Source organism: Nyctibius grandis, chromosome 31 (genome assembly GCF_013368605.1).
Source record: "Nyctibius grandis isolate bNycGra1 chromosome 31, bNycGra1.pri, whole genome shotgun sequence".
Classification (NCBI taxonomy): Eukaryota; Metazoa; Chordata; class Aves; order Nyctibiiformes; family Nyctibiidae; genus Nyctibius; species Nyctibius grandis.
Window position 1 is genome coordinate 4504491 of NC_090688.1, and position 25195 is coordinate 4529685.

General features: G+C 61.3%; 4 protein-coding genes across 5 annotated transcripts; 2 read left to right on the forward strand and 2 right to left on the reverse strand.

Moving 5' to 3' along the window:
- The first annotated feature begins 2339 nt into the window (after positions 1 to 2339).
- On the forward strand, positions 2340 to 7356 carry TMEM221 (transmembrane protein 221). The gene is made up of 3 exons (XM_068420408.1): positions 2340 to 2647; positions 5982 to 6067; positions 6845 to 7356. Exons 1-3 carry the CDS (start codon positions 2340 to 2342, stop codon positions 7354 to 7356), a joined length of 906 nt encoding a protein of 301 aa, XP_068276509.1.
- An 872-nt stretch (positions 7357 to 8228) lies between these two features.
- On the reverse strand, positions 8229 to 15421 carry BORCS8 (BLOC-1 related complex subunit 8). Of its 2 annotated transcripts, none has more exons than XM_068420413.1 (5): positions 15364 to 15421; positions 13995 to 14107; positions 10125 to 10189; positions 9697 to 9804; positions 8229 to 8789 (listed from the first exon to the last, which is right to left on the reverse strand). In XM_068420413.1, the coding sequence occupies exons 1-5, from the start codon at positions 15398 to 15400 to the stop codon at positions 8747 to 8749; spliced, it is 366 nt and encodes a 121-aa protein (XP_068276514.1). In that variant the 5' UTR covers positions 15401 to 15421; the 3' UTR covers positions 8229 to 8746. The 2 variants fall into 2 exon arrangements, with proteins under 2 accessions (XP_068276514.1, XP_068276515.1); XM_068420414.1 differs by lacking the exon at positions 15364 to 15421 and adding an exon at positions 15146 to 15281.
- Positions 15422 to 16025: 604 nt separating this feature from the next.
- On the forward strand, positions 16026 to 20860 carry RFXANK (regulatory factor X associated ankyrin containing protein). The gene is made up of 10 exons (XM_068420409.1): positions 16026 to 16179; positions 16497 to 16711; positions 16944 to 17021; positions 17727 to 17807; positions 18003 to 18068; positions 18245 to 18345; positions 19335 to 19460; positions 19765 to 19831; positions 20050 to 20130; positions 20500 to 20860. The coding sequence occupies exons 2-10, from the start codon at positions 16504 to 16506 to the stop codon at positions 20556 to 20558; spliced, it is 867 nt and encodes a 288-aa protein (XP_068276510.1). The 5' UTR covers positions 16026 to 16179; positions 16497 to 16503; the 3' UTR covers positions 20559 to 20860.
- Positions 20861 to 21324: 464 nt separating this feature from the next.
- On the reverse strand, positions 21325 to 23355 carry NR2C2AP (nuclear receptor 2C2 associated protein). The gene is made up of 6 exons (XM_068420412.1): positions 23307 to 23355; positions 22713 to 22759; positions 22491 to 22581; positions 22245 to 22350; positions 21839 to 21907; positions 21325 to 21685 (listed from the first exon to the last, which is right to left on the reverse strand). Exons 2-6 carry the CDS (start codon positions 22751 to 22753, stop codon positions 21570 to 21572), a joined length of 423 nt encoding a protein of 140 aa, XP_068276513.1. The 5' UTR covers positions 22754 to 22759; positions 23307 to 23355; the 3' UTR covers positions 21325 to 21569.
- Between the last annotated feature and the right edge of the window lie 1840 nt (positions 23356 to 25195).

A 25195-nucleotide genomic window follows, 5' to 3' on the forward strand; every position in this document is an offset into this window, starting at 1 on the left:
CCAAGCTCCCGGGACGTGAGCGGAGCCGCCCGGGCAGCGGGTGGGAAGGGGCTCACTGGAAATCAGCTCCCACGCCAGCCCCATGGCAGGGACACTCGTTCCACCCCGGCCATGCTGGGGGTCCTGTCCCAGCCCCGGAGGGTCGGGAAGAGGGGCTGGAGAGACGAGGACTCTCTGGACGAGGCTTTCGGTGCGGGCTGCGCTGGCAGAAAGGACAAGACATCCTTCTTAGATCTGCTTTTAAAGCTCATGATTTATAGAGGGCTTCAGAGTGCAATTAGCAGGCTGTTAATTAGCCCTGCTCATAATCTTAATTGATCCTGAAGAGGAGGTGGGAGGGAGAGTGGAAGTGTGGGAGCATCGCAGAGCGGCATCCTGGCAGCCGCAGAGTCCGAGACGGCGTGTCCAGATGCTCCGTCCTGCCCCTGGCCGGGGTTTGGGGACACGCGGGGTGGCCCTTCGCCTGCCCGGGGTGCAGGACCCGCCTGCCCCGTCCCCCCCCCCTCACCTCGGGCTCCCCGGGGGCTCAGCCTGGCTAAGAGCCGCTTCCAGCTGCAGCAGCTGAACCCTCTCTTTGGGTGCAGGGGCTGCCTGACCCCCAGGATCGGGGGGGCCCAGGGTGGGCTCTGCCTGGCTGCTCCCCGCAAGCTCCCAGTCGGCAGCTTGAAAGCTTTGAGCTCCCTCTTGATGCCCTTCCTGCCCCCCAGTCCAGGCATTTTGGGGGGCCCGAGCTGCGGGGTGCCCCAGGCTGAGCCCCGCACTGCTCCGTACCCCAAGTGACACAGCCCGTAGGACACCGCTGAGCCCCACCACTCTCCCAGCCACGGGAAAGGGACAGAGACACCGTCACCGGGAGGGGGTTTGGGGACCTTGGGCCAAGTGCCAGCGACACGGGTCCAGGGACTGACATCCTCCCCCCAGCCAAAAATGCAAGTGGGGCTGGAAATGAGCCGGGAGCCAAACCCGCGCTGCCTGCCAAGGCCAACACACCGGCTTTCAAAATAGCCCGTGTCCCGCGCGGCTCCGGCTGGAGCGGAGGGTGCCAGCGGGTACCACCCACGCGGGACGGGAAGGCCGGCAGCGCTCCTCGGCCAGACGGAAAGGTCACCCCGTCCAGATCCCACAGCCGGGCTTGGGCACGGGCCCAGGCGCTGATGACACCAGGCTGGAGGAGTCAGCGTCGCACCCGGTCCCCTGGCTGGGCGCTGGCAGGGTGCCTGGGACACACACGGAAAGGCCCGACCCCCGTGTCCCCTCGTCCCATACGCGGGGGAAATTGCAGTGCTGGGGGCGTGGGGTTGAGTGGGGAAGCTCTGCCTCAGTTTCCCCACCGCTCCCACGGCGCAGGGTCTTTCCCAAGGTAACGGGTGACCTGTAGAGTGAATTTTCCTGAATTAATCCTCCTCGAACCCTCTCTGATTCCCGGGGGGACCCGCTGGCGGGGTGGATCCCAGGGGAAAAGGCGCTTCTGCTTCCCAGGATATTTATAAGCCACGGGAAGCTGGTGCTGGCCCCAAGGGCCGGTGGCTGACGGCAGAGCAGCACCTCGCGGGTCCTTTCTCAGCCTTGGGGGGGTCTGAGAACATTTTGGGTGCTCACCCCTGACCCGGCGAGGGTGCTCCCGCCGCAGGTGGGGGCCAAACGCGCCTCTCCCCGGGGGGCAGCAGGATGAGGCCACCGCAGTGTCCCCGTCTCACCGCCCCCAGCCCCGCTCGCCCCACGCCGAGCCCGGGGCTACCTCGGTGGGTCGGTCCCAGGACTCCCAGGAGCAGGAAAGCCGGGGCCGGGCGTGGGAACGGGGGGAACCGGGGCGGGGGGGCGGCGGGGGGCACCGGGGGCAGCTGCAGCCCCGTCCCTCGGTCCCTCCGCCCCAGCCCAGCCGGGCTCCCCGGAGCCCCCCGGTCCCGCTCCCTCCCTTCACCCCCTCCACGCCCCCACCGGCGCCAAGGGGATCCCGGGGCCCCGTCGGGGCGGAGCCGCCCGGGGTGGGGGGGGGCCCGGTGCAGCCCCCCGCGGCGAGGGGCCGTACCGGGAGGCAGGACCGACCCGCCCCGGCCGGGAAGGGGCGCGGGGAGGGGGGCGCAGGCCCGGCGGGGCCGCAGCTCCGCCGCCCCGAGCAGCGCTCCCGGCCCGGTGCCGGTTCCTGCTCCCGGTGCCGGTTCCCGGTTCCCCGGCCCGGGCGCAGCGCGGGGGGAGCGCACGGAACTTCGGCGGCGCGGAGAGGGTCTACCGGCCCGGTGCTCCCCTGGTTCCCGGTGCCGTCCCCGTTCCCGGTGCCGTCCCCGTTCCCGGTGCCGCCCCGGTTCCCGGTGCCCCCCGGTGCCGGTACCGGCCCCGCCATGCCCGCCGCCTACCCGCAGCGATCCCTGACGGTGCTGCTGCTCTTCGGTACACTGGCCGCCGCCATGGCCCTGCTCGCCTCCAGCCTCATCTTCCAGCTGCCGACGGGACGGGCCGGCCCCGCTCCCGGTGCCGCTCCCGGTGCCGGCCGGGGGGCTCTGCCGGAGCCGGCGGCCGCCGTGCTGCTCCCGGTGTCGGCCGTGCTGGCCGCGCTCTGCCTGGTGCTCAACGTGAGCTGCCTCCTGCTCTGCCTCCTCCACGGCTACTTCAGCACGGAGCTGTGCCGGGGCCAGCCCGGGCCCGAGCGGTGAGAGCCGGGGGGGCACCGGGGGGCACCGGGGCGTGGGGGTAGGGGAGGGCTCGGGGGGCACTGGGGTGCTCTACAGCCCCGGGGATGCTGCAGGGGAGGCTCAGAGGGGTCTTGGGCACCGGGAGGACGGGGGTCCGCAGGGGAGGGAGGGTGCTGGAGGGGCGCAGAAGGGATTGGGGGAATGAGGGGTGCGAGGAGGGTTCAGGGTGGCACCGCTGCCCCGGGACCTGTCACAGGGCACCCGTCCCCGCGGCGTGGGCCCCCGCGCAGCCCTGCCGACAGCTCCTGCACCCCCAGATCCAGCCTTTGCCAGGGCCCCCCAGTCGCTGCCCCAGGGCCCCCCCAGTCACTGCCCCAGGCCCCCCCAGTCGCTGCCCCAGGGCCCCCCCAGTCGCTGCCCCCGCGAAAGGGGGTTGTGGGGACCAAATGATGCTGCTGGCACTCACTGAGCCCTTGCGTATCACACAATTCACCTCTGGCTGATGAATCCCCCCCTAAATGCTCCCCTTAATTCGGGGTGTAGCTGCGCTTAGCGACTGTATGGACCAGGAGCAGGTTTGTAGCAGCCCACCCACCTGCCTACACTGATACACGCTCCTTAATTCCCTGATAACATCCCTGTGCAAACCCAGTCTGTGCATCAGAGTCGCTCTCTGGGCTTGTAGGAGCCCCTGGGGTCACCCCAGCTCACTGCCAGGGCCAAGGCGGGGGGAGACGTGCTGGGCCTGGCCGCGATGCCCAGGAGCACCCGAGGTTTGTCCCTTTGCAGCGGGAGAGCGGGGCTCTTCGGGTCGCTGCCGGGGCGATTGCACAGGCCACCCAAATGACCGCAGGCCTGGGATCATTAACCACAGACATGTGTTGACTTAATCATTACCAGCACATTTACACTTGCAAACCTGTTTCTGAAGCGATTCTCCTCTTCCTCAGTCCAGACCTGGGCTGGGTCGGTGGCTCCTCTGCCTGCACTGGCCCAGCCCACCACCAGCTCCTCTCCTGGGTTAAAAGCCAAAAACAACTTGCAAATGATCAGATTTAAAAGCATCTCGGTAGAAACTGGTCTGTACGTGGAGGTCCCTCGATGGAGCTCATGCGATGGTCCCCACGGGACCTTTTGGGACCAGTTGGACTTAAGCAAGTCAAAACTCAGTTAAAGGAGATGATAATGTTTCAGCAGTCAGTGTTGGCCCTAATTAGACAAACCCATCACTGCCTCACGCTCTCCAGCACGCCGCAGCATCTCCTCTCAGCGTCTTCCAGGCGAAGCTGACGCTTAGTGCACTCGTTAACGACGGAGAGCAAAATATTTCTGCCAAACACAAAGTTCCCGTCACAAACTTTGTGTTCGGTGGGAGCTCCATTTCTGCTGGGAAACTGTTCCAGCAGAAAATTCCCCATCAGCGGTGAATTTCTCTGAGCTCTGGGGTCGATTTGGGCTGTAAAATGCTCAAGTTTGAAGTTGTGAAGTTCAACTTTGAAAATCCCGAGGGTGAAACAGGGGCAGTGCTAATCAGGCAGCCAGATGCAAAGGCACGGGCAGAGATGGAGCGTGCGGCCGCGGGACAGCCCGTGCTCCAACAGCAGCCCCTCACCCGAGGGCTTACAGGACAGAGCAACCCCGCAGGAAAGCTCTTCCCGAACAATTTGATTTTAAATAACATTTCTGTGCTCTGCACCAGAGCCCCGGCGAAGCGAGAGGCTGCTTTTGGCTTTGCTGCAGGCGATACGAGGCGTCGGTAGGGTTGGGAGCCCTGGGCTGGCGTCCCTCTGCCTGGGATCGCCAGCAGATCGCTTAGTCTGGCCGTGCCTCAGTTTCCCCAGCTGCAACCTGAGGGTTACGCTCACATTTGGGAGGAAAAGGGCAGGTTCTCGGGACACAGGGATGTCGGGCTGCCCCCGGGCAGGACGCAGCCGTGCCGCAGCCCCTCTCCCCTACGACGTGGGATGCCATTAGCCACCGTCTCCTCGTGGCCGAGCTGGCCTGGCCCCACCAGGCGCCGGTTTCATTAGGGGACCCGCTCACGTCCCAGGGACCTTTCCCACGTTGGGCCTGTCACACTGAATTACCGCTCCGCTTCTCAGCGCTGCGCTCGAGAGTCCCAGCCAGCTCCAAACAAAGTCCTTCTCCTCCCCGCTAATCCCCCTGCCCCGACTCAGGTAATTAATGAAACAAAGCGGCTGCTCTTCCCCGCCGGAGCGGGAGTGGGTCCAGGGTCTATTAACGGCTCCTGGCTGCAGCCTCCCCGTGCGGGTGGCAACGGCTGAGGGGCTACAACAAACCCAGGAGGGGGCCCGGCCACGGTGGGGGGATCCTGGGCCAGGGCACAGCACCCTTGGCTGCTGCGTTCACCCCTGGCTGCTGCAGAGGAGCAACATGACGGCTGCTCCTGGCAGGAGCTGGCCCTTCCGAGCCAGGACGTGTTTCCAAGCAGCTCCCTGGGATATTTGGAGGTGGCCAGCGGGACCAGCGAGTCCTTGTGCACCCCCAGTTGTTCCAAGGGGCTGTTGGCAGCTTCCCAGCATCGCAGTCCTGCCAGCATCTCTCCTAGCACTCATGTTTCCAACCCCCCCCCCACCCCGAGCTGCCCGGCACCCGTTGGCCAACCTCCACCCCGGCCACACTACGCTGCATCCCCTAACGACCACATCCCAATTAGCAGAGGCATCCTCTGGTGAGAGCAGCCTCCAGAGCCCAGCGAGGACTGAGGCTTCCCAGGTCAATCTGGCTCCGAAGACGCCCGAGCAGAGCTGTCAGTGGCTCGGGCAAGCGCAGGCAGCAGGCACAGGGGTGGGTGCTGGGTGGGAAACAAAGGCCCCACTGGAAAGGAGCTGGGTTTTTCCATGTGTTTTAAGCACAATTCAAGTCCCAAGACAAAAGGCTTTGCAATCTGAGCTGAGCACAGACATCCAGCCCCAAGGGTGAGGAGGGAACCTGGCTTTGCTTCATTCAATGTGCCAGCACTTTCCTTGGCACGCCTCCTTGTTGGCTCTTCAGGGTTTGCTGAACAGGGGCAAATCACCTGCAAAAAAGCCTCCAGCTTTGTCGCTCTCTCCCTGTCCCCACCCCCCAGGAAAAGTTTGCAGTTTCAAGCAATCTCAAAATCTGTCCCAGAGTGGGAAGGCAGCAGCCCCGAGCTGTGCAACCCAGCAGCCTGGGGACACCCCACATCAGCAGAGCTCCTCGGGCTGGTGACCTGGCTCTGAAGCTGTTCACTGTGCAAACCCAGCGGTTCAGTTTCTCAGTGGGGGCCAGAGCTTCAGCGTTTTCCCTGTGCTGAGACCAGGGTGTGGAGACCACAGAGACCCGTGTTTTTCTCACCTGTTTTTGCAGGGCAGAGTGGTTCCTTCTGGACAGCCGGACGGTTCGCCACGCTGCCATCGGCTTGTTCTGCTGCGGGGTCTCAGTCTACCTGACAGGCAAGTGCCCGTTTCCCCCGCAGCGCTACAGGCTGGGGGAAGAGTGGTTAGAAAGAGCCCTGGGGGTGCTGATCGACAGCCGGCTGAACACAAGCCAGCAGTGTGCCCAGGTGGCCAAGAAGGCCAATGGCATCCTGGCCTCTATTAGGAATAGTGTAGCCAGCAGGGCTGGGGAAGTGATCGTCCCTCTGTACTCGGCACTGGTGAGGCCACACCTTGAATCCTGTGTCCAGTTCTGGGCCCCGCACTTCAAGAAAGATGTTGAGGTGTTGGAGCGAGTCCAGAGGAGGGCGACCAAGCTGGTGAAGGGTCTGGAGGGTCTGACCTGCGAGGAACGGCTGAGGGAGCTGGGGGTGTTTAGCCTGGAGAAGAGGAGGCTCAGAGGTGACCTTAGTGCAGTCTACAACTACCTGAAGGGAGGGTGTAGCACAGTGGGAGTCGGCCTCTTCTCCCAGGCAACCAGCGCTAGGACAAGAGGACACAGCCTCAAGCTTTGCCAGGGGAGGGTCAGGTTGGACATTAGGAAGCATTTCTTCTCAGCAAGGGTCATTAGCCATTGGAAGGGGCTGCCCAGGGAGGTGGTGGAGTCACCATCTCTGGAGGGGTTTAAGAAAAGCCTGGCCATGGCACTTAGTGCCCGGGTCTAGTTGCCATGGTGGTGTCAGGGCAATGGTTGGACTCGATGAGCCCAGAGGGCTCTTCCAGCCTCATTGATTCTGTGATTCTGCTTTAGTCCTCTGGTTCCTCAGGATGTTCTGCGCTCTCCTTTCCTTCCAGCTCTCGCCATCTACATGCTGCTGCTGTTTGAGCTGGAGGCCGGCATTGCCAGCGCTTGCATCCTCTCCTCCGGCGTCATCGTCCTGCTGATCGCGGTGACACACGCCCTGGTACGGGCTTCCCAGGTCTCGCGCCGCAGCCGCTCCGAGGTCTCTCACACCCTGTACGAGAACGACTCTGCCCAGCACGGCGAATCCTCCACCAGCGACCTCAACAACAAGAACGTGGCTGCGCCCCGGCCCGAGATCCACCGGGAGTTTTCCTTCCCTCCTTTCCTGGAGCGTAAATCCCAGCTGGGCTCTCCGGCCAGCAGCAACCTCACCTCCTCGGGCAGCCCAGGGCCTCACTCCGAGAAGGAGAGCTACAACCCGCCCCGGAGGCACAGGACGCTGTCGGCAGAGTCGGGGCTGCTGCTGGCACAGGGCAAGCCCTGGCACGGCGTCACGCAGGAGATGAGGAACGTGCTGTCACGCAAACCTGGAGCCTCGGGCAAGGACTCGACTCTGGTGTGAGTGGAAGTGGGACCTTTTTGCCCCGTCTCGTCCCCAGGGGAGCTGCACCAGGGCCAAGATTTGCATCTCTGTTTAGAGCTTAATATAGGTCACGTCTCACTGGAGCAAGGGGGTGGCTTCTCTTCCACCTCCCACCCAGGAGTCCCTGCAGCCCCTGCCTGATGCTCTTTGCTCCTTCTACTGAGAAACCACCACCTCTCCTCAACGCCCAAAGCCCTCGGCCGCCTGCCCCGAGCCCCCAGCCCCTCCTGTGACGCTGCTGGCACTTGCCACCCCACAAACAAGGACCACGTTGGCAGGGCAGCGGCTGGCAGTGACCCACGCGGGACCCCCACAGCTGCCCCCACTGCAGCGAAGCAAGTGGAACACGTGGGTGAGAAGCAGCGAGTGGATCTTGTCCATGAACAGACCTACCCTCCTTCTCCAGCAGATCCCAGCTGATTTCTGCACCTCCCTGCCCTTCCCCTCTCTCCCTTCCTTCCTCCTCCATCCCCAGGAGCCAGCACTACACAGAGAGGGTTCATACACCCAACCCAGCAGGGCTCCCCTGCAGCAGGCAGCCAGGCAGGTGTAAGAAACCAAGGGAGGTTTCTTCAGCAGAAGAAATATTGGTTCCAGCAGAGATGAACGTTGAAGTTGCATCCTTTTTAAAGTGACCTCCAAAGCTGTGCTTACAGCTCTGCTTCCCACTGCTTGACAGGGGATGAAGAAAGTCCATTTTTGTTGGTTTTTCCTTTTTAAGAACAGGACAGTTTCTTTTTTCACTTGAAAGGCTCCAACTCTGCACGTCTTTGTTTTGCTCCATGCCCTGTGAAAGACACCGAGCCAGCAGGCTCCAAGACCCCCCAGCCCGAGTGAGCAACAGGGGAAGGTTTTAGACAGAACTTTCTTGTTTTCTTTTTATTATTGTTCTCACTAACCCCAAATTCAGCAGCTCCCTGGCACACACATGAAAAACCCTCCTCGCAGAATGCCCCTGAACAAAGCTGAAGTGTGCCCACGTTACGTCTGTACACAGCCACCTACAAAATACTGAAAGCAAGACCTAGGTTTTTTTTTCTGAGATATTTCTGTGGCCAAGAGGTAGAGAGAAAAACGCCTCGTAGCAGCCTGCCATCGAAAAGAGCTGCGAAGGACAAATGCAGATCCATCCCATTTCCCTTTTGCAAAATGCTGTGGAAAGGGACACAACTGCTCCTCAAAGCACCCCCCAAAGGCAGCCCTGACCCCAGTAGCAGGATTTGCTTGCACCTTGTTACTGGGAAGAGAGAGGCAGAGGCCTCTGTGCAGCATCACAGGTCGAGCAGGTGGTTTCTCACTCCTCCCCGTGGCTGGAGAACATAGAGCTGGGCTGGCGAAGGCGGCAGAGGACAGCCAGTCTTGGCTGACATCAGGAGCTGGCTGGAGGATTCTTGGCTTGTTGGGCAACAGTGCTGTGAAAAGAGAGAGACAGTCACGTCCAGCAGGCAGGAAGGCCACCAGCAGCCATAAGAAGGTGAAGCACCAGGGGCTGCCTCAAATAAAACCTCGCTGCTTGCAGCAGGAGAGCCAAGCAGACCCTTCCTTGCGCTGTGCAGAGCACGGAGCAGCACGCACCAGCCCCCGTGGGAGCCAAGACAGCAATCTTTGTGCCCACACCACCACAAAACCCACTAAAAACTCTCTGGGATGCACAGTGTGTGACCCTGCCATGCAGGCAACTGGGAAAATACAGAACCTGAACCAGAAGTGTCCAAGGCAGAGTCATTCTGCAGAGACAGAGGCTCTCTGTTCCCTGGGATGGTTTTATGGGCATTTGGGACTCTTCTCACTCCTACTCAGTCAGACTCCAATACCAACACCATTCTCAGGAGACACAAATACACTAGACTCGGATGATCTGCTGGAAGATATTTTAGTAGCTGTAGTTCAACTGCAAACATACAAAAATGCATCATCGTTCTGCTGCCACTTAATTTCTGTGGGACTCTGCCCAAAAAGAGCCACGTACATGACAGAGAGCAGCCCCAAACGCAGCCTCTCACCTCCTCCACCTTGGTAGCATCACCTCACTCCAAATGCCTTTGACACAACAAAGATTTAACATATTACACAACCAAACATCCCTTTTTAAATAAGGAAATAAATTATTTTCCCTTTTGTAAACAAGATTATTTGCTTCCCAGTAAACAAAGCCACAAGACCCCGGGAAGGCAAGCAGCACGCTTCTTCAAATAGTAATCTAGGATCATATCACTGAGATAACTGCTTGGGATATTTGCACTGGGCTGCACCACATCACCAAAGCCTCTGCCAGCCAGAAGGGTCACTCAGGTAAACAGTGCCACATCCCCTCGCTACCTGCGGCCCTGCGCGGCGTTCAGCTGCTCCTTCATGGCTATGGCGTGTTTGAGCAGACTGTCGATGCTCTTGAAGTACACGCTGCTGTCAGTCATGTTCTTGATGGCGCTGCAAGAAAAGAGGGGGGTGGAGGGAGATGGAGTGGGTAGGGTTTCCAAAGGCATCGTGGTTTTAGAGCACACAGCCCCTGACAGAGAGGACTGTGAGTAACGGGCCAGAGAGCGCTGCCTCGCACCCTCACACCCCCCGACTACGCTCTCACAGGATGGTTGGGGTTGGAAGGGACCTCTGGAGATCATCCAGCCCAACCCCCTGCCAAAGCTCACACCAGGGAGGCGTCAGGGAAGCGCAGGCGGCTCCTGTGTTGTTTCTCCCACACCACCTTTGCCTGCAAACCCAACCCTCCTGCCTGGAGGAGTCTCTGGTACCTGCAGGCGTACTCCACAGTGTAGATGGCTCCTTGGCTTTGCTCCTCCCAGCTCTGCATGTCGGACTGAAAGAGAAGGCAGAGAAGAGAAGGCAGCATCATTAGGTGTGCGTAGGACAGACACACACCCCAAACAGGGGTTCTGGCTGCTCTGCACTGGAAATGGCGTTTGGGTTCTGTCTCCTGCATGACAGCCTGTGCTGCACTCCGGGCTCTCGGTGCCACGCACCAGCATTTAAAAGAAACATTTATTGTGTGTATTTTCTGGAAGTTCAGGCCAACACTTTGGATATTCTGGCAAAATTCTGAGCACAACGGGCCAGCTGGATGCTTCAGAGCACTCGGATCTCCATCAGGCCAGCCAGGAGCTGAACTAACACAGCTCCTGCAGAGCCCACTCCTTAGTCCTTCAGGTAAAAGTTTCTCTCACAGCACTGAAAGTTCTTGTTTCATTAGATCTGCCATTCACAAACGTTTTCAGAGCCGCAGGTGTCCCTGTCCTCCAGTCTGCTCTGAAACTGGTGTCTGATCCCAAGCAGTGAACAGCACTGCGCCCTCCCTCTCATGAGCCTGGAAGGAGCCCTGTAACCTGCACACAGACTCCAGCAGCGCTGCGTGGAGCCAGTTCTGGCACGGGACATAACGCACGCTGTAGCTCCAGGGAAAGGGAAAACCAAACAAATACACAAATCACAATGGAAGCGCAGCTGAATTCAGAGGTGGAGCTCAGTAAGTAACACTTCAAAAGTCCTTAAGTAGTTTGGGCACCCTTTAAAATATGTCCTCATGGGAGCTAATGCTCCAGCCCATTCTGCTGGGTCTAGTTACAAGCTGGAGGAAATCCAAGGGCCTCTTTCTGTGAGCGAAGGAGGTCGGGAAGGAGCTTGGACTGCATCCAGAATCACTCTGCTCTTCAAAGCCTGCCCTACATCGGGACGCTTGACCACACAGCTTTACACTACAAAAGAAACAAGCCTCTACACGCAGCGCTCCAGGCAGTTCTCTGCAGGAGAGTGTCCTTCCACCCAGGACTCTCAACCCCGCAGAGCCCACGCTCATCCCAGAGCCCAACCGCGTTTTACACGACTGTATCCGTTGCTGGGATCACGCTTTGCGTGCGGAGGCGGCTGCAAAAGATGCAGAAACTTCCCTGCAGCTCCTCGCCCTGCTCTCTCCCAGAGGTGCAGGATGATATTAACCACCACTTAGACCCTGACATCGCACTGGCTCAGTCGTGCAGGTCACAGCCACCGGCCTGTGGTCCTGCCGTTTCTGAGCACCAGTAGATTTTAATCGTTTCCCAGTATCAGAGCTCTCAGCATTCCCAGCAATTCCTGGGATTTTCACGTCCTTAATTAGGAACAAGAGCCTTTCCCTAGAGCTCCTCACTTCTTAATCTTTTCTCGATGTCCTTTCTTCGAATTCCCAGGACGTGCCCTTGGATGCAGTTTAAGAACTAAAGCATAACAGCACTAATGATGTATTGCTGTTGCTTGGAAGTAAATTAACGAGGAGATGCAAGTTCTCCAAAGACCAGGGGGAACCCAGACAGGCCGTTCTGTGCAGAGCGGGGCTTAGCAGCGCAGCTACGAAGCGCGGAGGCAGCGAGGGGCTCGCGTCACGCTGACTCTTATCAGGGAGGTGGTAAATCTGCTTGGAGAGCTTGAGATGGTGAGGAAGGTATTAAGATTATTGTTTTATCAAATCACAGCAAGTTGCTTGTTGTAAAGGCATGGAGGTGACCTTCTCCTTGCAGAAACTTTTCTCCCAGCCCCCTCCCTCCCAATTTTTCCTCGGTTTAATCCCCCTGGGAATTTCAAAGGCTGCGTCTCAGGAGAGCTTGACCAGCCAGAGATGGAGCTGCCGCATGGCTGAAGGAAAGCTGGAAACCATCAATAAATCCTGCTTCCTTTATACATTACCTACATCTTGGGACTAAATTACCTCGGAATGGATCCACACAGAACGTTCCTTTTTCTTCTTTTCTGTTCTGAAGAATGAAAACCACCTCACTTTAATGCCTTTGCTCTGATTTAGATAAAACCTGACAGCGTTTTCACGGTGCACACCCCTGCTGACACCCTCCTGTTCCAGTGTCTAGCCACAAAGCCGATGGGCTCTGGCAGAGCAACCCAAAATATCCACCCCCCACCTAACTGAACTCTCCCTCTCCCCTGGGGTTTGGCTGCCTGGGCTCAAGGGCTTGACAGGCCCAGCCTGTTCTCTGCAAACAGTGATGCCTGAAACTGGGGTAAAAGGACAGTGGGATCGAGGACAATGGAGAGAACCTGCCCACAAGCCTGTTACCAGCAGCCTGGCAGCACAGTCAGGACACTGGCCTGAGTTATGTTTAACCCTCACAGTCCCTACCAGGGACTGGTTACCAGCAGGGAACAGAACATGCTCCCAAACACGATACTGCAGCCTTAGAAAAAATGAACTCAGGACCTGACAAGGCTGGAGGAGAAGTCACTAGCAGCAGCTCTGGATCTGCTGCTGTTCCAGCTGCCACAAATAATGTTCTTTCAATTTTCTCCCAGCTCTTGCCACATCAGCACACCATTAAACACAGCCAGGAACCAGGAAAGCAGTTCAGAAGTTGGAAGTGCCCAAGCAGTGGGCAAAAAGAAATGGATGTAAACAGCAGCAGCTCCGAGCTGGTGTCCACAGGACAGCACGACCTCCTTCCCCACAGGAGGAAAGTGGAAAACAGCAGCAATTTTGGCTACAAAAGAGAATTCTCTGGGATGGCTGCAGCTAGATGAACTCAGCCGAGCCAGAGAGGTCACAGAACACTGTGGGTAGCTGCGATGAGCACGCCGGGCAGGGAAAAATGAGAGAATCAAAGGTTTGCCAGAGCTCTTGCCCAGCATAAACCCCGCTGCCTGACACCACACTGCATCCAGCGCCTTCCCTCGGCTTTCGCTTCCATTAGTGCTCCAGCCCTCGGTGATGGAAACTGATCTCTTCCCTCTGCATGACTTGTCATACAATTTGCACAATTTCCTTTTGTTCGGGACACATTGGAGCTATCTTGATTAAATGAAAGCAAGTGACAGCTCAGGAATAATATTACAAACCTGTCTCCCACATGCCAGTGATGCAAGTGCATCAGCATGTGCTATACATACATACACATCTCTATACACCTACTGCTGCACGCAGACACGTATATAAAACGTTAATAAATAATTGAATAATAAAGTGTCACAATCCAGGTTAATTTGGAAACCAGAGCTGTAAAGCAAAGGTGAAAAATGGGGCCTGACAGTGCATTAGCATAGACACGAAGCAGTAATCTATTCATGAGACATCACTCCTAATGAATCATGACTGGCAGGAGAGGGAGGAGGACAACAAGGCTGGCATTAAGGTGGCTGTGCTGCGTGCTCCGGAGGAAAGCAGGAACACAGCTGGGCGACGCGATTCATTATCCTGCTGTGCCTCACGTGGGCTCTTCACACTTGTTTCTTCACGCTTTCTCTTCCCTCCTCTCACCCTCCCCCTTATTTTACGCAGGAAATAAAAACCTCACCACGCAGGCAGGGGTAATCAGATTCAACATCTCCCTCCTCCCCGTACAAGACGGAGCACTCATTTTTCTTTGTCTCCGCACACAAGTCCAGCCGTGTGCGCACGGGGTTGTTGTTGGACTCTCAAGGTTTTTTTTTCCTCATGTAAATTTGCAACATCCCCTCACCCCTCCAGTTCACACCGAGCCGGGGTCCCGCCACACCTCACACCCCCATGGCCAATTTCCTCCCTCCTTCCCGCTCCCGGGGAGTGAAATAGGGACAAGGTGCCAAGCCAGGCAAACAGCTTGTGCCCGACTGTGTCGCAGCTCTGGAGTCCAAAGGGAAGCACGACTCACCTTGTGCTGGGCGAGCTCTGGAAGGGATCTCCGCACGTGCTCCTGCAGCCGGTACAGGGCCACAGAGGGCTCGTTGGCCAGGACGTACATGCTCTCCGTGAATTTGTCCGTGACTGCAACATGAAAAACAACAGAGTTATGGAAAGAGGGGAGCAACGGGGGGAAGGCAAGGTTGGAAAGGGTCCCCCAGAGCGCTGGCCCCATCCCCAACACGACAATGGAGAGATCAGAGCAAAACCCTGTGTATTTTGGATAACTAGTCTGTTAATAAGGACGTGAAAGCAAAATCCCGCTGAACAGGCAGTTCCACCCTCCCGTAACAGGGTCTGCAGCCAGCGATGAGCTGGGCTCCGGACGGAGACAGACCAGCCTGGGATGTCACCACCTCCACGGTCCCCTACGAGCTCTGGTTATTCTGGTTTCAGGGACCACTTGGGCTGTGCCCATCACTGGGCCCCTTCGGACCAACCTGGACGGGGGCAGGAGGTGAGCAGAGCCCAGCAGCGGCCGGGCTCCCGTTCCCGCAGCCGCCCCGTCCGGCTGGGAGCACCAGCACCTCCCAGTCTCGTTACCAGCCACTGGGGTTCAGCTCTGCTCAGAGCCTCGAGCTCTTCTGCGTCTCAGCCCCCCATCCCGCTGCGGGGTCCATCTGTTGCTCCCCTCCAGACACCTCCCCCAGCTGACACCCTAAAAATGTCCACGGAGGAGATGCGGTGGCCGCAGACCAGGGCCCAGGGAGGGTTTTCACCAGGCTGACGCAAACACCTTTCTGCTTCTGCATCAATTTCTATTTTAAGGAAAATTATTCTCTGTTCCTGCCTCCAGAGCTTTTGTTTCAGTGACAACTGCCCGGATACCCCAGTGCTGCCACGCCGGCAGCCGGGCCGAGCCTCCTGACTGCAAACGGGAGGAAATGCAAAAGTTTAGAGGAATAATTACACCCGGCCGGGACAGCCACAGCCAGTGTCTGTGCCCCCTCCTGACACGGGTTACCCAACAGACCCCGCAGCGCCAGAGGGGCCCAGGGGGTCCCTGTCACGACCTCCATTTCCCCATCGCGACTAACCTCACGGTGCCTGTTTGAGCCCTGTCACCACCTGCGACACTCTGCCACCATCCACCCTGTCACAACTTGCCCTTCCCCGTCGTACCTTTCTCCCTCACGACCCGCAGGGCCTCTGTCGCGACTTTTCCTGCCGCTGCAGAGCCCTGTCGTGCCCGCGCCCTGTCACGACCCGCCGGGTGCTGTCGCGACCGGCCAACTCAGACCCGCAGAGCGCTGCCGTGGCCGGCCCCGCGGCTGCCGGGCCCCGCGGCTGCCGAGCCCCGCCGAGCCGCCGCTCGCCCCCCGGCCCCGGCCCGCTCCCACCTTTCTTCACCTTCAGCTGCATCTCCGGCTCCTCCATCCCGCCCCGCCGCCACTTCCGCTTCCCCTGGCGCCCGCTAAAACCGCCCCGGCCGGAAACGCCGCGGCACCGCCCCCCCCTTCGCAAACAGCCCCGGCTGCAAACACGGCGCCAGCGCGGACGTTCCGCCCTAGCGCGGCCGTTCCGCCCCAGCCGCGTCCCCGCTGCCCCGAGCCCCCCCCCACCCCGGGGGGCGGCGGGTGTTAAATCACCACGATCGCCCCTTTCCTCATCGATGCCCCTCCCCGGGGGTCTCCGTGTGGAGGCCTGGGGCGGGCGACGGCCTCGGGCAACCAGCGCTGGGCCCCCCCGGTGCTGTACAGGGGAGCGGGGACGTCGCTGGGCGGGAGGGCCGGGGGTCCCCCCCGTGGCCCCCCCAAGCCCCCGGTCCCCTCACAGCCCCCCGTGGCGCCACGGGCTGCAGGGCCGGAGCGCTCCCAACCCCGCGGTGGCCGCGGCCGCTCTCCTCGGGCGGGAGCAGGACGTGGGTCCCGGTGCGGGATGAGGGAAAATGGGGGGGGGGGGGGTGTGTCCCCAGGAGAGTGGGGACCTGCTGCCCCACGGCCGCCCCGTCCCCGTCTCACGGAAGGGCCTGGCTCTTTAACGCCATGTTAAACCCGCTCAGCGGGCGGGTGGGGCTGGACGGGGGCCCCGCTGCGCCCCCCGCTCCCCTCGGGCAGCCCCCCGGCCCCCCCGGGCCGCCCCGGCTGAGGACGCAGGAAGGGGAAGTGCCGGGGCAGGACGCGGTGGGGGGGACCGTGCGCCGGAGGATGCCGGGGGTGAGCCCAGACCCCCCCGCCGGGGCACGAGGCGGGCAGGGACGGCGGGAGGCGGCCGAGAGAAGGGGGGGGGGTCCCTCCCCGGTGTCTGCGGGGAGCGGCCGTGCTCGGAGGGGCGGCTCGGGGACGGTCCCGGTGCGGCTGCACGACGCTTCGGGCCACTGGCGGTGCGGGGGGGGTCGGGCTGGAGCGGGCGAGCGGGACCACAAGCACGGAGGGGTTGGGTGGCCCCAAGCGCTCGGTGCTCGGGGCCTCAGCAGCCTCCCCCGCGTCCCGGGGCATGTCCCCGCTTTCTTCCCCTTCCCCTTGCGCGGCAGCCGCCCCATGGAAGGTGCAGCAGCAGCCGCCCGCCTCGTGGAGACCCCCCCGAACGACGGGGACACCCGGGAGCTCCCAAAAGAGGGTGAAAACGGAGCCGAGGGAGCAGGAGCCTCAGAGGAGCTTGCTGCGACCAGGGACACGGGGGACAGCGGAGCCCCCCCGGGGTGTCTGCGACCGGACAGGGATGTGCCACGCTTGGAGCACGGGGACGGTGAGTGCTGGGGGTGACGGGGTGGTGGGAGCCGGGATGGGGCATGCACAGACCCGGCACCCAGCAGCGTCTGTCCCCCTGTAAACTGGGACCAACACGCCCTCCGCCCCGGGGTTGGGGTGCACGTGGGGCGCTCGCCGTGCTGGTTGGGTCTCGTTGTGCCACGCGTGGAGCCCAGCCTGCTCCCCAACGAGTGGCACCGAGGTCCCTAACAGCCCCCCTTGTTCTGTAGGTGGAGCAGACACCCTCCCGAAGCCCTTGGCTGCCTCGATGGACGGGCAGAGGAGCCCCGAGCTCTCAGCCCTTGACAGTGAGTGTTGCAGAGCCTGGCGCTCACAGATGCTCAGGCGTGACCCCAGTGGGAGATGGGTGTGGGAGAGGGCATCTGGGTCTCTCAGCCCACAAAGGCAGCTAGAAAAAAGTCTTTAACCGCTGCCATAACATGGCGAGGCCGAGGCCAAGTCCAAGTCCAGACCTTGCCAATGACTCCTGTCAGCAGTGAGAGGTCGCTGCAGCTCCATGCAGTGGAACCAGAGATGGCAAACTCACTCTATACGCTTTCCTAATTAAACTACAAATCGCTTGTTGAAAACACATTGAGATTTCCAAGTGGAGCTCTTCAAGGGTAGGAAATAGGAGGATGAACTCGAGTGCATCCCCCGGGCTCTCCTCTGCAGTATATCGTTTGCAATTACGCCGTTAATGCCAGATCCCTGCCTCCCGCAGTGCCCCAGCTGGACCCTGCCCCTCCTTGGGCAGCTGTTCGGGCTGTTTTATCATCCCTGCTCGGCTGTTGGTCCCTGCACACTGGTCCAGCCTCGGTCTCCAGGCTCTTCATTTGCAAGGGAATAATTCCTTTTTGGCAGGACTCAGTTTTCACCAGCGACAGTAGGGAACAGCTTCACATAAGTCACAGGAGACCTGAGCTTTCATGAAGCTCTTGGCCTCAAGTCAGTGTAGTTCCCCCCTGTGCACGGAGGATTCGTGCCCTGACTCTCTCCTCTCTCTGGGACAGGCTTCCCCCTGAAGCACTCGAACACGCTGACGAACAGGCAGCGAGGCAACGAGGTCTCGGCCCTCCCAGCCACGCTGGACAGTGAGTATCGCCGTGCCTGGCTGTCCCCACTGCTGAATGGCAGGAGGGAGTTGGCTACACATGGGGCTTTGTGGGGCTCCGATGGGGGCTGGCCAGTTACCACCTCCCCAGGCTTGCAGGGACCCACCTGCAGATGGCGGGTGCTGAGCTGGGGAAACATTTTGTCCTGATGGGTGAATTCTTTCTGTCCCCCAGCGTTGTCCATCCACCAGCTTGCTGCCCAAGGAGAGCTCAGCCAGCTGAAAGAGCACCTTCGGAAAGGTACGTCTCCTCCTTTGGGTTCTTACCCCACATCATGCAGAGTCCTGCAAGGTCGGAGCACACCTTTTGATAAACCCTCGGCTTAGTTTAAAGCCTTTGTTGGGTTTACTGGGGGGACAGGGAGCAGAAGGGGCTTTACCCTTCCTGTTCACAATGTCTCATCCGTGTTTGCGCAGGTGAGAACTTGGTAAATAAACCTGATGAGAGAGGTTTCACGCCGCTGATCTGGGCTGCAGCCTTCGGAGAGATCGAAACGGTCCGTCACCTGCTGGAATGGGTAAGGCCACGCTCACGCAGCACCTCCTTCACAGGAGACTTCCCATCTCCAACCCCCGTGGCTGCCAAATTGTCCAGCACCGACCTGGTCCCATCTCAGCCAGCCTTTCCCATGGCGCCAAACAGGACACGTTTGCAGAGCTAATGGCTCAGGCGCTGTCGGATGCTGCTCCCCGTTGGGCTGTGAGCTAAGTCAGGAGCATGAAGAGCGTTATCTCACCGCTAGCAATAACTGTTTGTAATTAAATATCTACTTATTGGTAATTTGAGATCAGGCTTATCACTTGGGCCCTGTAATCTGCCAGCAAATGTGCTCGCCGAGGTATCGTTGCAGTTAATGAACTCATTGCTTCAGCGTCCTTGAGTGCTGGGCTTGCAGTCAGGGACTGTCTGGGGGTGAGCAGGAACCAGATCCTCCCGCACTCTGGATCAAGCTGCTCCCCAAAGCTCAGTCCCACGATCAGCGAGCACTCGTGCCACGTAAGCACTGGCCAAACCCTGGCTCTGTTACTGTACGAGCAGCAAAATTGCAATGCATTACCAGAGAGACAAACAGAGCCCAAAATAACCGAGGTGATACATTGATAAAAGGATATAAAGAAGCCCAGGAGAGGTCCGTGGCTGGCAGGGCTTGGAGGACAGGGAGCTTTTCGAGGTAAATAAGTAACAAAAGAGACAGTGGATACTGTACACACCTCCAGACAGGGCTGGTAACACTGTGACTAGTGGTGGGGAAAAAGGGCTGAGTAACTGGAACCATCAAGCTTAGTTTAGTGACACTGGAGAAGGGCTTTTAAGTCCTCACCTGAGATGTTTGATGATTAAAATACGCCTGGGAAGGACTTTGGTAAGGAGAGGTCACTGGGAATGTGTGTGCCCCACGAGGCCGTTGGGACCTGGCTCCTTGAGCAGCCTCCCTGGGGTCCCCATCCAGGCTGTGCTGAGCACCCCAGGTCTCAGCAGGGCTCCTAACGCCGGTGCCGTCCCCAGGGCGCTGACCCCCACGCGCTGGCGAAGGAGCGGGAGAGCGCCCTGTCCCTGGCCAGCATGGGCGGCTACACCGACATCGTCACCATGCTGCTGGAGAGGAACGTGGACATCAACATCTACGACTGGGTGAGTGCCGCCGGGCGCGGGCTGCTGTGGGGAATAATTTCAAATGGTTTCCTCAGTTGCTCACACTGGTGATGTTACCAGCCACAAACAGCGCTCAGAACTTTAGGTTGTCTTTAAAATTACACGGTTTAAGAGTTATTGTATCGCATACGGAAAGTAAAACCTGTGCTCTGTGAGAAAACACCCAGCGTGGAGCTGGGAGAGGGTGGAAAGGGGGTCCCAGCGGGTCGGGGACCTACGGCTCCGGGAGAAGCAGGCGCCGCGTGAGCCCGGCAGTGACGCAGCCCCTTCCCTTTCCCCGCAGAACGGCGGCACCCCCCTGCTCTACGCCGTGCGCGGCAACCACGTCAAGTGCGTCGAGGCCCTGCTAGGTAACGGGGAAGATCTGCGCTTAGTCCTTGGCCTCCAATCGCTGCTCGTTGGTAACCGCCTCGGGGAGAGAGCGTGACACGCCTGGGGGGAGAAACCGAGCAGCCTGGGGGTGTCACGGGGGGCTGCCCACCCAGGACGGGCACCTTTTGGGGGTCCCCTCGCCCTGTGCCTGACGCGGAGGGGACGCCGTGCCCTGATCTCCGCTGCCTGCTTGCAGCTCGTGGCGCCGACCTGACGACGGAGGCGGATTCTGGCTACACCCCGATGGATCTGGCCGTGGCCCTGGGACACAAGAAAGGTAAGTGTCCCCTCCATGCCTGTCCCCTCCGTGCCTTCCCTTCCCAAAAAGCCTCCAGGCAACTCCCAGCTTCCAGCCTTGCTTGGGGCTTTTTTTTTGACCTTCCACCACAGCTCCCTGCTCTGCCACGCAGAGAAACTGAGACAGAGAAATCAAGATGGGTCCTGTTCCCCTTGCTCCCCCTCCAGACCAGAGCTGTGCTGGAGGCAGGCCTGGGACAGGGGAGGTGGGGACAGGCCCCTGGAGGAAAGGGTTTTCTAGCCGCCCACTGGAAAATGGGAGCAAAATGGTGACCAGCTCCCACCCGCAGCAGTACTGGCTTCGCACAGGCTTGGCTTCCCGGGGACTCACTTCTCTCCCCTCTGTTAGTCCAACAGGTTATTGAAAATCACATCCTCAGGCTATTCCAGAACAAGGAGCCCGAGTGACGTGGCGGCTCGCGCTGCACGGCTGCAGCACCAGCGCTCCTCCCCGCCGACGCAGGGTGCCGGGACCGACACGGCCTCACCCGGCCACCCCGGAACGGGCAAGGAGCACGTGGAGGAGGCCAGGAACCGCCTGCCCTCGATGGACCTGTGCCTCTCCCGGCACAGGGGCCACAGTGCCTCGCACCCACGGACATTCATTCCTCAGGGCAGCTGCATTTCTGCCCTGCCCGGGCTCGGCTGCTCCGCGCATGGGTGCGTTCAGGTGTTGTATTATTGGAAATAAATGCTCATCTGTTGCCTCAGCCCGTCACAGCTGCCAGTCCCCCATCCCAGCACCAGCTACTGGGGAACCACGAGGGGAACTGGGCCAACCAACCTCTTCAAGGCCTGCACCCTCCCTGTGCCCTCGTGCCCTCCTCTCCCTCAGAGGGAAGCTCCCTCTGACGCCCATAAACCTGCCAAGCCCTCCCTGCACGCAGCGCTACATCCAGACAGAGAAATACCCACAGGCAGGAGCAAAACCCAGCAGGAAGCATCACCCTGCCAGCCAGGAACATGGCACGGCCCCGGCACGCTGCCATCCCGAGCTGGAGCCCCGCGGGGCTGCGAACAGCCGCTCCAAGACACTCTGCGGTGGTTAGAAAAGGCGAGAGACAGCCAGAGCCCCCAGCACACGGAGGTGGCACTTCTCCTCTCTCCACGTGCCAGCATGGCCATGGCAAACCCCACGGCTCGGTCCCGGGGTGCCACTTGCCCAAGGAGCAGCTGGGAGGGAGCGGGGACACCGTTTATTCGGCCGGTTACACAGGCTGTGTCCCACCCGAAGGCTCACAAGTGCAGCACGGGGCTCTCTGCACTAGTGTCCCCGTCACTGCCATCCCCTGGGGTGGGGATCCCGTCTCAGCACCCTGGGGGGCAGCTGGGGGCAGCGGGTCCCCGCTGGCAGGGTTTGCTGTCCCGTTTCCCCCCCGAGGGGGAACGCAGGCGATGGGGGAGCGGCCCCCCACTGCTCTAGAGCCTCTCCCCCAGCACCCCGAGGTGGTACACCACGATCCTCCCGAAGAAGTCCGTGCTGTTCTCAAACGTGATCTTCAGCTTATCCAGCTCCATCTCCTCCACCTGGAATCTGTGCGGGGCCCGTAAAGGAGAAAAACAGGCAGGGGGATGCTGCGACACGTGGGAGACCCGCTCCGAGGGGGCCCACAGCTCTGCCATCGCCCCCGGGGCTCCGAACCCACCCGCCGAGCCGTCCGACCCGGCCCGCAGCGTGGCAAAGGATATCTGCATGGCGTTGGTGTCCTCGGGGTACAGCTCAGAGATCTTCACTGCTTCTTCGCCTGCTCTGCAGCCTGCGGAGGGCGAGGGGGGAGGCAGCCGTGGAGGGTCGGGTGCCAGGGGAGCCTCTGCCGGCCACCACGGCCTCGGCTGCCCCAAAAATCCTCCCTGCGCCGGCTCTGCGGCAGGGCTGGCAGCAGGGGTCTGTCTAACGGACCAGGGGCCCATCTGCACCCAAAGCATCCCAGAGAGACCCCAGCTCGTCACTATTCGCCCCTCTCTGCTCCAGCCCACGGCCTCAGCCCCTCTCGGGTTTGGGGAGCAGCTAACAAATACCTCTGGGCCTCACAACAAACAGCTGTGGGTAAACTGAGGCAGGGGGACCCCCACGCCCCCAAAGCAGCTCCTCACCTTCCAGCGTGCACAGCCGGCTGGAGAATCCCCCCTGGAACTGGACGTGGAGCTGCGAGACCTTGACGGTGCGGGGGAAATCCAGGGTGACCCACTGGCACGTGCCCTGAGGGCAGGAACGACACCGGGGCTCCATCACGGCGGGGACAGCGAGGTGTGCACGGCTCCCATCCCCCGGACACGGCTCTTGTCCCACGCACGGCTCCCATCCCACCCCTCCGGCTTCCCCTGTCCTCGTCCCCTCACCTGGTCTGAGTTCCAGCACGTCTCCTCGCTCCCGTCAAACATGTGCTTCTTCCCAAACTGCTTCACGTCCCGGTTCAGCACCGAGCTCACCCTGCACGGACACGCGCCGCCGGCCCGGGGACACGACGGGGACAGCGTCAGCGATGGGACTCGAGTCCCCCCGTGGGGGTGGTGGCCGCAGCACCCCGCTGCCCGCTGTCCCCTCGGGGGGCCGGGACTCACCGCGTGGCCGTGTCGGCGCAGACCAGGGGCTCCAGGGGCATCGCTGCCTGCGGGGAGACGGGGTCAGCGAGGGGCAAAAACGGGGACACCCAGCAGCGCTGGGGACACCTGGGCACCACTGAGCACCATTGGGGACCCCCAGACAGCACTGGGGACACCCAGCAGTGATGGGGACACCTGGGCACCACTGGGGACCCCCGAGCACTATTGGGGACCCCCGGAGAGCACTGGGGACACCCAGCAGCTATGGGGACACCTGGGCACCACTGGGGACCCCCGAGAACCATTGGGGACCCCCGGAAAGCACTGGAAATCCCCAAGCACCATTAGGGACCCCCGGACAGCACTGGGGACATGTGGGAAGCATTGGGGACCACCGAGCGACATTGGGGACCCTTGAGCAGCAACGGGGATACCCCTGAGCAGCCTTGGGGACTCCAGGACAGCACTAGGGATCCCCGGGCAGCACTGGGGACCCCGGGTCCCACCCCCGGGTCTCGGTCCCGGTCCCTGTCCCGGTCCCGGTCCCAGCCCCGCAGCCCCCGCGCCGCCCCCTGCGCCCATCCCCGTCCCCTCGGGCCGCCGCGCACTCACCGCCGCCCGGCGCAGGAAGCGCCCGAACTGCTTCCCCGGGCCCGGCCGTCCGGTAACGCCCCCTCCCGCCCCCGGTAACGCCCCCCCCCCTGCCCCGCCGCGGCTCTGGGGGATCGGCCCCTGCTGGGTCTGTGAACACGCCTGCACACACGTGTCGAGGAGCACACAGGCATGTTCAGGAGCACACATGAGTGTCAGGGAGAACACACGCGTGTTAAGGAGCACACATGAGAGTCAGGGAGCACAAACACATGTTAAGGAGCACACATGCGTGTCAAGGAGAACACACATGTACCAAGGAGCACACAGGCATGTTAAGGAGCACACACACACGTGTTCCCATGCATGCACACACACACACGCAGCGACACACAGCAGCACACGCGTGACACGCTGCACCTCCCTCCTCCTTCCTCCCCTTCTCCCCCCGCTGAGTTTCACCTGAGAAATCGGGTCAAAACACGCAGGAGCCCCAGTTGCCCCTCGTCTCGTCGCGCGTCGGGGACGGCTCTGCCATTTCTGCCACCGCCACCCGCGTCACCTCCTGCCAGCACCATCCCACTCGCCCCAGTGACCCCCCCAGCCCTGCCCGCCTGGCAGAACCAGGGGGCAGCCCCGGGGCTCTTCAGCACCTTCCTCACCCTCCTCGCTCTCGAGGAACGAGGCGGCGAAGGCTGTGCCGGGAGCAGCTTGGCAGCGCTGGCCCGTGGCTGCCGTCCAGCCCGGTGCCCCGCCGCCCACGAGGGCCTTCGCCTCCCAGCCAAGAGATTACCTTGGCACCGGAACCCATCCAGACCCCCCGCTTGCACCCACGAGCCGCCGGGACACTGGCCCCGTGCCAGCGCGGCCACCTCGTGCCACTGGCGCAGGAAACGGGGTGCCAAAGCCTTTTGTGCGGCGGGTGCCGGTGTGTGAGTTTTGCCGAGCGACCCCCGGGGCTGGCACCGGGAGCTGCTTCCGAAGCAGCAGCGGGTGTCGTGCCCGTCGCCGTTAATTACTCGTTAATTAATTCCCGCTTCCGCGTACGCGCTGGGGATGGCCGGTGACCGCGGCACATCGACGCCCGGCACAGGGCCCTGCCTGTTCTCCGGGCTGTGCCTCTGCCCGTCCAGGGGGGACCGGGGGGGCCAGGGGGGGCCGGGGGGGCTGGATTTGGCACAGCCGGTAATTAACGCTCGGTAACAACGTGGTGGCATCGCCGCGCTGGGAAGGGGCCGCGCAGGGCGGCGGCGGCTGCGTCCTTCTGGAAGGGGATGGATAAAAGGACATAATTATAATTATCATTATTAGAGTCCTGCTTTTAAGCCACAAACTGGTGTTTCCTCCCAGAGGGGTGAGGGCACCGGGCTCGTGGCCGGGCCGCTGCGGTGCCGGTGTCCCCCCCCAGCCGGTGCTGCGGCACGGAGGGTGCCGGGGACGCGGCACATCAGCCGTGAGCAGGTGTGGGGTGGGATGTGCCGTTAATGAGCTTGGCTTTGCTAACGGGCGCTGCTGCTCGGCGTCCCCACGCGGGCAGTGCCGGGGGGGGGGGCAATTACCGCCCTGGCTAATGAACCAGCGCAGCATCCCGCCAGCCCCGCTGCTAATTATTGCTGGTGGCAGAGAGGGGCTGACCGTGCCCCCTCCCACTCCCACACCAGCCCTTGCCAGATGCTCCCCCCAAATCGCCCCCCCCCGGGCACGGCACTGGGCACGGGGGTGCAGGATTGGGCCCTGCTGCCCGCAGATGCTGCGCTGGTGGCAATGCCACCCAGGGGAGTCCCTGGAGGAGGGGACCTTGCTGGGCCACGGCTCGTGTCCCCATGTCCCCGGTGGAGGGGGGGGGGGGGCGGCAGGGGGGGGCGCAGGAGCGGAAGGGGGAAGGGAAGGAGGTGGTTGCCATGGAAACG